This window comes from Lycium barbarum, chromosome 11, assembly GCF_019175385.1.
Source record: "Lycium barbarum isolate Lr01 chromosome 11, ASM1917538v2, whole genome shotgun sequence".
NCBI lineage: Eukaryota > Viridiplantae > Streptophyta > Magnoliopsida > Solanales > Solanaceae > Lycium > Lycium barbarum.
Window position 1 is genome coordinate 28,885,585 of NC_083347.1, and position 13,457 is coordinate 28,899,041.

At 39.7% G+C, this 13,457-nt stretch overlaps 1 protein-coding gene across 1 annotated transcript; it reads left to right on the top strand.

Annotated features, from left to right (window-relative positions):
• Positions 1-4,091: 4,091 nt before the first annotated feature.
• On the top strand, positions 4,092-12,440 carry LOC132619647 (zinc transporter 1-like). Its single transcript, XM_060334486.1, has 3 exons — positions 4,092-4,277; positions 10,800-11,252; positions 12,252-12,440. The coding sequence occupies exons 1-3, from the start codon at positions 4,092-4,094 to the stop codon at positions 12,438-12,440; spliced, it is 828 nt and encodes a 275-aa protein (XP_060190469.1).
• The last annotated feature ends 1,017 nt before the right edge of the window (positions 12,441-13,457 follow it).

Below are 13,457 nucleotides of genomic sequence, written 5' to 3' on the forward strand. Positions count from 1 at the left end.
CATGGTGGGTAGTTGACCATGACAGGTGTCATACCCCTTTTAAACCCGGGATTAAAGTAGAAGTACGACATATTGGAGATTCCTATATGTTGTTTTTAAGGAGTCGCCACCTAATTATTTATGGTGAATTAGGACACCTGAAATTTATTAAAGTTATGCTTAAAGTTAACTCTGTTTAAGATCTGCGAAACTTAAGATTCTAGGTAAGGGTTCAATTAGTCTAAAGGGAAGGTATTAGGCACCCTTTAAGACCCATTAACAATGGTTAACCGACCGGACTTATGATTAGTTAGGCTAAGTGTAAATATAGTATTATAGGAAAGAAAATAGCTTTGTAAATATGACTAAAGTTGTAGATAACCATGTGAGAATGCTATTTAAAATAAAACTTGTATAAAAATAATGATTTGTATAAAAGAGTATTTCTAATGTTATTTTGTAAACACGGCTTATAAATGTCGTCAAGGTTTTAAGACGAAAGTGTAATAGCATTGTTTAAAGTAATGCTCGTAGAAAATAGCAATTACATAAAAGGGTTTTAGTCAAGAATAAACTAAAAGAAAACGGGACATGTAATGTTTATATATGGAGGAAATGACTAAAATTTAAAAAGAGTTATTTAATAAAGTTTTGAAAGTTGTTCTGGATAAATATGTATTTCAATATGTATTTCAATGCGTATTTCTGAATGTTGAAAAAAAAAGAACTAAGTGAAAAGGTTGTTTTTGTCGAATTAGTTCGCCTTTTTATTCCATAGAATGAGCTAACGTTATTGTAAGGTTTATGATGTTTTAAATTTCTAAATTGTTAGGCATAAATTATTATTCCCCTAGCCAAAAGATGTAATCATGGTGTTTTGAAAATCAATTATTCAAATAAATGTTATAGATACTATGAATAGTTTTGAAACAATTAGAAGTGAATATAAACTCGTGGAATTAACTACCCATTATTAAACTACAATCCTTAATATACTAGAAATTATCTAAGTTAACAAAATAAAATGTTAGTCATACAAAAACAGAGAGAAATACACAATCAGAAAATAAGGAAGAGAGTAGAAGAATAAACGAGTTTGGCCCATTTTTCATGGGCTCAACTGCTGAACTGTTTGCGTTTATAGGGCTTGGGCCCAATTAAATTTCTTTGTATTACTGCTGTGGGCCGTTTTTGTTGGGCCTCGACCCAGAAGTTTGTTTTTCCATATGACTGCAGATTGGGCTGATGCAGGGGAGGTTTTGTCGGGCTTTCAGCCCAACGCCGAATGCGGAAGGAGATGGCGAGTCGATTGGACTCATACGCGAGATATCATGCATAAAACGAAAGAAAAAGAATTAGTATCTATTCAACGAATAAAGTTAAACATGTAGAACATAAACTAAAAAAGGATCAGTAGATTGTGAACATTCTGTGTATATTTAAGTATAATTCATAAGGATTTACAGGACCACATTTACACACTACTATCAAGCACTACTACTATATAATGAATAAAGGCACTTAAACACACACAGAATCATAAGAGAATGGACAAGGTAAGACTTATGCTGGATTCGGACAAATAGCCATAGAAGCAACTAGTATAGCACACATTTGGGAGACATGCTTTACAACTATATTAATCCAGAGTCCCGTACTCCAATAAATACCCAACAAGTTTCTTGAAGATCATAACAAGTGAGCAATATCACCATGCTATAATGGTATCTATTATAAGCAAACAAATAAGGTGGGTTTCAAAGAACTCAAAATCAGTTTAAACCAGACAGGGAGAGAGAACCAGATAGTATATGCTTATACAAAGCCATGCTGGGCAAAACGGACAACGAAAAAGAGGCACAAATTCATACAGAGTTTCATTTCTTAAAAGTAGGCAGTTTGGAGGTGATAAGACCAGATTCCATGCGATTTGGGAAACATGTATGTCAGTCATCTAAACTTTGCATAGAGTATAGACAAGTTCAAAAGCAAATAAATTCAGGATTAACAGCAGGCAAGCAAGTAGTATCATCTATAGAAATAGGACATGAATATTATGCTTGGACTTAGTCACTTAGCAGGCCACAGATCATGCTTGCATTGAACAACATACTCAGAACTTAATCCAAACATAAACATGTTGTTCATGCAGTTTTCAGAGAAGAAAAAAAAAGAAAATTAGTACTGATGTCTGCTGCTACCAAACAGCCCTTGGGAAAACTTTGAAAGAAAGAATTCCACTGATTTCTGTTAACTTTTACCCCGGAGATATCTTCAGAGGAAAAAAATGTGCTAGTCTATTACTAGAATCCCTTATCAGAATGGTGCGAAAAGAGGAGAAGGGCTACCGATTTTTTGTTTGTAATAACAACATGGTTAAGCAGCACATTCTAACAGAAGGGAAATAGCCAAGATAAGTCGTATAGCAGTCACTATACAAACAAACTAAATCAGAGACAATCTCAGAAACAGATATGGGCATGGGTACAAATACATACATTTGAGATTCATATTATAAAGGCCTTAATGACTCAAAACAGTAATAACAAAGTCCAACAGAACACTCCTTTTATGTCTTTTAGTCCTTATGAAATGAAATCAAATAACATGTTTCAATAAGTCCTATTATTAACAGCTTCTCGACTTCAATATAGTATGCGACCATAGTTCACTTAGAATGTCCAAACAAACTCATTTTTATGTCTTTTAGTCCTTATGAAATGAAATCAAATAACATGTTTCAATTAGTCCTATTATTAACAGCTTCTCGACTTCAAATCCTTTCAAATTCTATGCCAAAGTATTTATTGGACTACTCAGTCAAATCAGAAAGTTATGATGCTCATTCAATCTTATCTTCTAAAACAATAAGGATACTTACAACTTTCAGAATTTCAATCCCCAACTCAGTCAAAACCATTTCTACCAAGACTGTAAACATGCTAACAATATTTTCAAGTTATCCAAACACTTAGTTAATAATTAAACCCTAATCTTATTGGTTTAGATAGTAAAAGAGGACTGGATGGGATCAGCAGTCCAAAACAAGCTCAAAACATCCAATTTTCACAGAAATAGCATTCAGAGTTAACAAACGACTCCTTACCTTACTTTAGGGGAACATATCACTCAAAACAATGCTTCGTATATCAAACAAGTGTATTGCTTTAAAACGAATCAAATAATACACACTGATCACATTTAACTGAAACCAAACTGAACCAAACACTTACAAATATTAATTCCATATTTTTTCAAAAAAAGAAAATAAATAGCCTCATTCAATTAATATAACATCACCTCAATGAAACAAACTCAAAACATCCCAGACACAGTATTTAGACCTTACTGCAGACACAATATTTAAACCTTACTAACCAAACTTCAAACTAACCATTCGACATTAATCCTATCATTTTGGACAAACTGGCATGACTCTTAAACTGATCAACTGGCATGAATCACATCATATTTAAACAAACAGCTACCACATTGTCGATTAACAGAGAATTCCAATTAACCCATACCAATATAGTAAGCCAACTACCAGCCTCTTGATACGATTGATTGGGAATTAAAACACGCGTAACCCTACCTAATTACCAGCAGAAACTCTTCAATTACACTAACATACAAACTGCCTAAATTAACAAAATTACTACTAGCTCAAAATCTCATACAAAAGAAAAACTCATAAACGAACTAAATTATTAGAATAAAACTAAGACGAGGAATGAATTACCTTTTTGTGGTACAGTGAACGGGTATCGACGTCTCGAATCTACGTTTCGAACGCGACGAACTCAAATTCGACAAACCTTTCAAATCGACAGTTTCGATATCGACGGAAACAATATACTCGTTAAAGGAAAGGGAAATTCTGTTTGTCTCCAGAACTTCAAGTATGAGTAGGGTTCGGACCGGATTTTGAAAAATTAAAAGAAAAACCAAGGCTATAAAAAGAAATCTGGTCAAGACTTGTGGGAGATTTGAACGTTGGAGGAGTTTTGGGGATCCAAGATTTTGTTTCTCGATCTTGACCCCCGTTTCTTGCCCCCTTTCCTAAACACTGAATCCCCTCCTTTTATAGGATTGCAATTGGGATTTTTTAAATGGAAGAAGAGCGTATGAGAGAGAGGAAGCGGGGAACAGGCGTGGTGGAAGTGTCAGGGAAGATGGCAGAGGCGTGGGTGTGGGGAGAACGTGAGGAGAGAGACGAAGAAGGAGGTGGTGTGGGGTGGTGTCAGAGGAGAAACGTGGGTGTGGTGGAGGTTGACGATGAAAGAGGGGTGTCAGGGGTAACGTGGAGGGAAGTGAGGAAAGGGAGAGGAAAGTGAAGGAGAACAGGGTATGGGGTGGTGTGCGGCGGAGATGGAGGAGGGAAGGAGGCGGAGACGACGAAAGGGAGTGGGAGAGAAGGGAGGAAACGAGAGAGATGAGAGAGAGAGGACGAAGGAGGCGGGTGAGGGAAAAAAAGGGAAAAGGATAGGGTTTAGGTTGAAAGGGAAAGTTGGACCGGGTCGGGTCGGGTAATGGGCTGGTCCGTTTGGGCTGGCCTATTAATTTAAATATGGGCTGATAATGTGGGTTGAGTATTAAAATGTGGGCTAATTATTTGGGTATGAAAAAAATAATATTGTATTTGTATTCTGGGCCATTAATTTGGCTGAAAACTATTAGTCCTTCCTCTGTTATTTAATTATTTTTGGGCTTCTAATTTAATAACTGATACAACATGTACTATGTAAAGACAATAAATGATTAATATGTAAAAGCATAAATATTTTACAAAGTGTTGTCTTGTAATTAATTTAACGATTCCAAACCCGAAAACGAGACGATGACTAACCGTTTGAAATTTGTGATAAAGTAATGCTTATAATGTTTAAAAATAAAAGTTGTGATATTAATAGTAGTAGCAATAAAACATTGTGAAAAATAAAGTATTTAGCTCGTCAGTAAATTTAAAACCCGGGTAAATTAAATAAAAGAGGGACAAAATTGGGTATCAACAACAGGACGCTACTGGCACGTGGCTCGCATGCAACGACCACACAGACCAATAGCTATACGGACCAACGGCCACGAATGCTCGGGTCATCGGACCTGGCTGTTTCAATGACGAAGAAGGCAGATCAATCGGCGACCCCGCTTAGCTCCGGTCAAAGCGTTACCCCGGTCAAGGGCGAATAGTATCTGGCACATTCTTATTCCTTACTCCCGCCAGTTCCTCGTTCCACCGGTTTGCCTCATATCCGGTTTTTACCGTATACAAAAAACAATGTCTTTCTTCAGTACTTCGTGGAAATTCTAACTTAAAGATCTCCTGACAAAATTTTTCGAATCCTCCTCCATCCGGTTCCAGTAGTAACCGGCTCTTATAATTTTTCGGACCAAGGCTTCTGAACCGGAATAGTTACCGCAAGTCCCCTCGTGGACTTCTCTTAAAACATACTCCGTTTCTCCGGGATCCAAACACTTAGCCAGGGGTCCGAAGAAAGACCGTCGATATAATTGGCCATCTACCAAGTAGAAACGCGTAGCTTTTGTCCTTAGCAATCGGGATTCTATTGGGTCATTCGGGAGCTTTCCGTTTCTTAAGTAATCGACGTATTTGTTGCGCCAATCCCAAGTTAAACCCATTGTGTTTATTTCAGCATACCCGTTCTCTATAGTCGTATTCAGCAAGTGCACCGTAGTACCGGGGTTAATTCTTCCCCTTCGACCGAAGATCCCAAATTGGCCAATGCATCGGCTTCGCTGTTTTGCTCCCTCGGTATATGTTGCATGGTCCATTCTTTAAATCGGTGTAGTATCACTTGGATCTTCTCCAAATACCTTAGCATCCGTTCATCTTTGACCTCGAAGACGCCATTCACCTGGTTAACGACCAAAAGAGAGTCGCACTTTGCTTCAATTATTTCGGCCCCCATACTCCGAGCTAATTCCAAACCTGCAATCATAGTCTCATACTCGGCTTCATTATTAGTCAATTTAACAGTTCTAATTGATTGTCGAACAGCATCCCCGGTCGGGGTTCTAAGGACGATTCCTAGCCCGGAACCTTTGAGGTTCGAGGCCCCATCCGTATGTAGCGACCAAATACTCGAGGCCTCCCCCGAGGTTAGCAGAAGTTCTTTCTCCACCTCGGGGACCATAGCCGGGGTAAACTCTGCCACGAAATCGGCCAAGATCTGGGACTTCATGGTCGTTCGAGGTTTGTATTCGATATCATACCCGCTAATTTCTACGGCCCATTTAGTTAGTCTACCCGATAGTTCCGGTTTATGCATGATGTTTTTTAGGGGGTAAGTAGTCACTACACATATTGGATGGCATTGAAAGTAGGGCTTGAGTTTTCTAGAAGCACTTACCAATGTCAATGCCAATTTTTCCAAGTGCGGATAACGGGTCTCCGCATCCCCTAAAGTTCTACTTACATAATAAATAGGGAACTGCGTACCTGACTCTTCTCGGAGCAAAACGCCACTTACCACTACCTCGGAGATAGCAAGGTAGAGAAAGAGCTGCTCGTCCGCTCTCGGCGTGTGCAACAGTGGGGGGCTGGACAAGTATCGCTTTAGTTCTTGTAAAGCTCTTTGGCACTCCGGTGTCTAAATGAAATCGTTCTTCTTACTAATAAGGAGAAGAAATGATGACTCTTGTCCGAGGATCTCGATATGAAGCGACTCAACGCCGCTATCCTTCCGGTGGGCCTTTGCACTCCTTTGACGTTATTCACTACCTCGATGTCCTCGATGGCCTTGATCTTGTCCGGGTTGATTTCAATCCCCCGGTTTGATACCATGAAACCCAAGAATTTGCTAGACCGGACACCGAAGGCGTATTTTTTCGGGTTGAGCTTCATGTTACATTTGCGGAGTACATCGAAGGTTTCCTAAAAATGCTTTAAATGGTCCTCTGTTTCTAGGGACTTAACAACCATGTCGTCAATATAAACTTCTATTGTTTTTCCTATTTGTTCTTCGAACATTCCGTTAACTAGGCGTTGGTCCGGCATTTTTTAGTCCAAAAGGCATGACATTATAACAGTAAGTCCCATGTCGGGTAATAAAGGATGTTTTCTCTTGATCCTCCTGGTGCATCCGAATTTGGTTATACCCGGAGTAGGCATCGAGAAAACTTAACATCTCATGCCCGGCCGTCGCATCGATTATTCTATCGATGTAAGGCAGCGGAAACGAATCCTTCGGGCATGCTTTGTTTAGATCCTTGCAATCAACGCACATTCGAAATTTATTACTTTTCTTTGGCACCACAACTACGTTAGCTAGCCAGTCCGGGTACTTTACCTCTCGGATAGAGCCTATGTTCAAAAGCTTTGTCACTTCGTCTTTTACGAAGGCGTGTTTTGCTTCTGCCATTGGCCTTCTCTTCTGCTTTACCGGGGGAAACCTCCCGTCCAAACTGAGCTTATGCGTTGTTACTTCCGGTGGTATACCTGTCATATCTATGTGGGACCACGCAAAGCAATCAGCATTAGCTCGAAGAAATTTAATTAACTTGTTCCTGAGCTTCGAGGTTAACCCCGTGCCCAGGTATACCTTTCTGTCCGGCAAGTATTCGAACAAGATGATCTGCTCTAGCTCCTCTATCGTTGACTTGGTTGCATCCGAGTCATCTGGCATGACGAATTATCTGGGTACACCAAAATCATCTTCTTCATACCCCGAATCTGACCCAGACTGCTTTGATTGCTATTTGGTGCCCTCTTCCCCGGTTGAACCTCCTTCGTTTTGATCCGATTTTTTGGGCTGAGGTGTCACTTCCTCGACCGCAAACATCTCCCTTGCTGCGGTTTGTTCACCTCGGATGGTTTTTATACCCTCCGAAGTCGGGAATTTCAGCAGCTGATGCAATATCGACGGCACGACCCTCATGCTATGTATCCAGAGTCTACCCAGTAATGCATTATACTTCATATCTCCTTCGATTACATAGAATACCGTTTGCTGGATAGTGCCATCGATGTTTACCGGCAATGAGATCTCCCCCTTTGTGGTTTCGCTCGCCATGTTGAACCCGCTGAGTACCCGGGCTACCGGTACAATCTGATCGAGAAGCCTTAGCTGTTCGACCACTCTCCACCGGATGATGTTGGCCGAGCTACCTGGGTCAATCAAAATACGTTTAATCTGAGTTTTAAAGATAAGGATAGAGATTACCAATGCATCATTGTGCGGTTGAATGATGCCTTCTGCGTCCTCGTTGCTGAAAGAGATGGAACCCTCGGGTATGTAATCCCGGCCGCGTTTTTCACGCACAGTAGAGACCTTGGTTCATTTCATCACCGGCCCTCGTGGGGTATCGGTTCCCCCAATTATCATGTTGATTATATGTCGAGGTTCCATTGGCTCGGCCCTTTTGGGGGCCTCCCTTTCCTTGTAGTGACCTTTGGCTCTTTCACTCAGCAATTTTCGGAGATGGCCATTCTTCAGTAACCGGGCCACCTCCTCTCTTAACTGGTGACAATCCTCAGTTCTGTGTCCATGGGTTCCATGATATTCACACATCATGTTCGGGTCCCGTTGGCCCGGGTCCGACCCTAGAGGGCTCGGCCATCTTACATCCAGAACACGGCCAATGGTCGATACGAGGTCTGAGGTGTTGACGTTGAAGTTGTACTCCGATATCCTCGGCGAATCTTTGTTACCGGCAAAGCTTCCGGCATCACTCCTGAATAAGAGACTTCGACTGTTCGACGAGCGTTTTACCCGTTTATCACCCCGACCGGAGAAATGGCTCGGGCTAACCCTGGATTTCTTCAACCTGAAGTTTGGTTTCTCCGAATGAGAATATGGCCGATACCTTTCCCTCGATGACCTCGCCTCCGGTTCGAAATTTTTCCTTGGTCTCTCGAAACTTTTGTTCATGTTTATTGGCCCCGGGGGAAGCTCGAGTTGGTTGTCTTCCACCCGAATCTTCAACTCGTATCGGTTATGGACATCTGCCCATGTCACAGTCTCGTATTCCAGCAAGCTTTCCTTTAATTTGAATGAAGCCGTCGAGCTCCGAACATTGAGCCCCTTTGTGAAAGCTTGTGCGGCCCATTCCTCCGGAACCGGGGGGAGCTCCATTCGTTCCCTTTGGAACCAGTTGAGAAATTCATGCAATAACTCATCGTCTCTTTGGGCTATACGAAAAATATCCGCCTTCCGAGCCGGCACCTTTTTGGCTCCGGCGTGTGCTTTTATAAAGGCATCAGCGAGCATTTCGAAAGAAGTGATTGAATGCTCGGGCAGATGATCGTACCAAGTTAATGCTCCTTTTGACAGAGTTTCCCCGAACTTTTTCAGCAACACGGATTCGATTTCATCTTCTTCCATATCATTGCCTTTTATAGCACAGACGTATGAGGTCACGTGTTCATGAGGGTCCGTTGTACCGTCATATTTTTGGATATCTGGCATTTTGAACCTCTTCGGGATCAATTTCGGAGCCGCACTCAGAGGAAAAGGCCTTTGGATGTACCTCTTTGAATCAAGCCCTTAAAAAATAGGCGGAGCCCCGGGGATTTGAACCACCCAATAGTTATATGTTTCCACCCTTTTTTCGGTCGAGTCTACCCACTTCGCCAACGTTTCGAGCATTCTCAAAACCTCGGTGGATGAACCAGTCCCGGACCCATTGCTTTCGACCATCCGTGCCTTATCTCTTCTGGGTTCGGCAACAACCTTCGCCTTCTCCGGGGTCGTTTTGTCTCCTCCGTATTCCCTATTCGGCAATCGTCGCTCTCTGTTCCTGCAACATTTCAAAAATTAATCCTAAGTCAATATTATCATTCGGGGTATCCGGTTCTTTCCGGCCCTGTGTTTGGGACAAAGTAATTGAATTGTGAGTATTTAAAGGGTCAGTGGCTGGCCGGGCGGAGTTCTCCTGGTCCACGGTGTTTTGTCGGTTGAGGCCCTCCCTTGAATTAACGGGGTTAGGGTCAGTGGGGTCTGGTAATCCTCGTGGACCGCTTCCTTCATTTTCGGCCACAATCTCGTTGTTGTTGACGTGACCGGATTGTCCACTGTCAGCCATTTGGTCCGTTTTTTCAGAGATGAGAAGAAGATGCTTTTGGTTTTGATGGGTAAGATAGGGATCAAGATCAAAAACCACTATTATCCTAGCCCCACGGTGGGCGCCAAACTGTTTACCCCGAATTTGGGTATTCAATTAAATTTGAGAATGGGTATAGGATATGTGATTAAGCCTCAATCTACTTGATAAAAGAAAAGATATATATATAGATATGATATAAAGAGAGCAGTAATGATCGGATATTTGCTATGTATTTGCGTGTCTACTAATGTATAAATATCTTTTGATTGAACGATTTTAAGAGATGGACGCAACTAATTTGGATCGAAATCAGATATTCGAGAGAGAGAGAGAGTTTATGTATATTTTGCTTATTGCAAGAATTCTTGATATGAGGAAGTCAACCCCTCAAAAGTAGGGTGATGACCCTATTTATAGTATTGCCCCATGGGTCTTTTACAACATGAGGCCCTTCAAAATAAATAAAGAAAAACAAAACTCTGAAATGGATTAGGTTGGATTAGGTGGGTCGTACGGTCTGACACCTGTACGATTGGCAGTTAATTATGGCAGGATATCGACACGTGGAAACCGTGTAACGGATCTCCCGGATCAACGGCCACGACCAAATGAACCAACGGCCACGATCAAACGGACTAACAGCCACGATCAACTCGGCCATAAAGTACCAGGACCAAATAATGTTCTTCCCTCTCTTCCTTCGGTCTCCGGTCTCACCGGTTTAACATACATCCGGTTTTTACCGTATACAGGTAGCGCTTGCTGCCATTTTGGTTTCGAGTGCAATTGGGGTGTGTATTCCAGTACTTGGAAAAGCAATTCCCGCCCTAAGCCCATATAAGAATTTTTTCTTCATAATTAAAGCTTTCGCGGCTGGTGTGATCCTGGCCACAGGTTTTATACACGTACTTCCTGATGCATTTGAAAGTTTAACATCGCCGTGTTTGAAAGAACACCCGTGGGGAGATTTTCCTTTTAGTGGATTTTTGGCAATGGTTGTTGCAATGGGGACTCTGATGGTGGATACTTGTGCAACTTCTTATTACAATAAGAAAGGTATGAAAAGTGGAGTGGTGACTCAGTCTCGAGATGAAGAAGGAGCTATTAATGTTCATTCGCATGCCGCACATGGACATGCACATGGTTCATTATTAGTGACGGGTGATTCTGAGTCAGAGCTCCTTCGTTATCGTGTTATCTCTCAGGTACTCATTTAAGTTATATATACTGACGGTGTAAAAAATATTTAAATATACCATCCGAATAACTTGATTTGATATAAAATTACTGAACATCTAAGTTAGGTTACTTATCATTACTTATTACCTCGTATATGTTACTAATTGAATGACTTGACAGTGTAAATATTATTTATGACTATTTTAAGTTCGAAATTTTTTGCTACTCTTAGAAAAACAAAATTATTACACCGGAAAGATCAAAGAACGAATGAAAGGGAGAAAGTAAAGTGAGAATTGAGCCTGCACTTATTCTGTGATAGATTCACTGTTCAATACGTAAAAGGAATGTATATATTTTTTCTCTTTAGCTTTATACTATTTTTTCAAATTAATATTCTCAACTTTAAATCTTAAAATGAAGGTTTTTCATTTGAATATTTTTCTCCATTGGGACTAATAATAATTGTTGAACTACAAATTCAAGTTTGTCCTTTTTTCCTCTCTTTTTTCCTGTATGAATTCGTATGATCAATCATGAATTAGTATTAGCCAAATTTTTTTAAAAAAATAATGATAAATTGATGAAAGCATTGTTTCTTTGCAAAATATCATGGACTAGACAATTTGCAAGAGTCCAATTTCAATGGAATAGACAATTGTCAATGAAAGAGAAATTTGAGATATTTTATATTAAGTAGTCAACAATATGATGTTATCATAATGAGAACTTAAATAACATACTATTAAAAAAGTCATCACTCATGAATCTTTTTTTTCCTGGATAATACAAAGCGCTGAGCTATTTACAGATAATTCTTGTTTTGTGGATCTTGTTTTCTCGTCCAGTAATAGTCACTATTTTTCCTTATTTTCGTAAAGACAAGACAAAAAAAAAAAAACTCACTATCACTGCAACTTCTTCTTCTTCCTCCTTTTATTTTTTATTTATTTATTATTATTATTATTATTATTATTATTATTATTTTATTTTTTTGTGAATAACATTTCTGCTGGGACATGCAGGTTTTGGAACTAGGGATAATTGTACACTCTGTGACTATTGGAATAGCTTTGGGTGCTTCTGGAAGTCCCAAAACTATAAGGCCTCTCATAGGTGCTTTGACTTTTCATCAATTTTTCGAAGGCATGAGACTTGGTGGATCTATTGCTCAGGTAATTACACATTTATTCTCATGTTATATGGATAACTAAGAATTCCAATCTAAACATAAGTCACATTGAGTTTAGTGATTTAATTTAATTATGTAATTGTACCTAATTCGTCCATTTAACATGGCTAAATATGAGATGAGGTATCACACTTTTACACGTTTATTGTCCTATGTTTAACACAAGATTCCTAAGGGTTTGTTTGATTGATGGTTTGAAATAATTGACAACATAAAATCCTGCATGACATAATATATTATTTGGTTGGCTGCATAAGAAAAAATACTGGTCACACATAGCTAAAATATTATGCGGGATAGAATGTGGATAAGAACGAGCATATTTATTATCAATTCGGAGATTAGATTATTTAAAAATAAAAATATTCATTTAAAATAATTAGTTCACGTATAATGATCTCCTAATTATAAAACTCGCTGCATAACAATATTTCATTAAAGATCTTTTTATTCTCAACATATTGTGTGTGTGTGGGGGGGGGGGGGGGGGGGGGGGTTAGGGATTGTAGATTGTTTTGGGTCCATTTCATTTCTATGTATTGAAGGCTACTCACTGCAGTTTCTTGTCTAGTTTTTGACAAACTCTTGAATGTGAAGTGTCATGGGCCTTTTGCCCAAATGCATAGTTACAAATTTACTGCATTCAAAGTCAAAAAAGCACATTTTTTGTGCGGATTTTCTTCAAAAGCACTGGTCTTTAATTTTTGCCTCTTAAATTGGTGGTCTTTAAATTTTGTCCTTCACTAGAAAAGCTCCTTGATTTCGGGTTCGAGCCCCCGCTCAGTCAAAAAATAAAATAAATTTCGCAAGGCATAAGTTGAGATTTGCAAGGTAGAGTTTTGCATACCTGAGGCAGAATTTTGAATGTAAATTCTATCTGCAGGCAAAGTTTGCAAAACTCTACCTACATGCATACAAAACTCTTTATAAGGCACTCCAAAATTCCTTTAAGGCACTCCAAGTCTCAATTGGGTTCCCCCTTCCTTTCTCATGCTCCCAATGCTTTATAAGAATCCCTTTGAGGGTGCTAGAAGCTAGC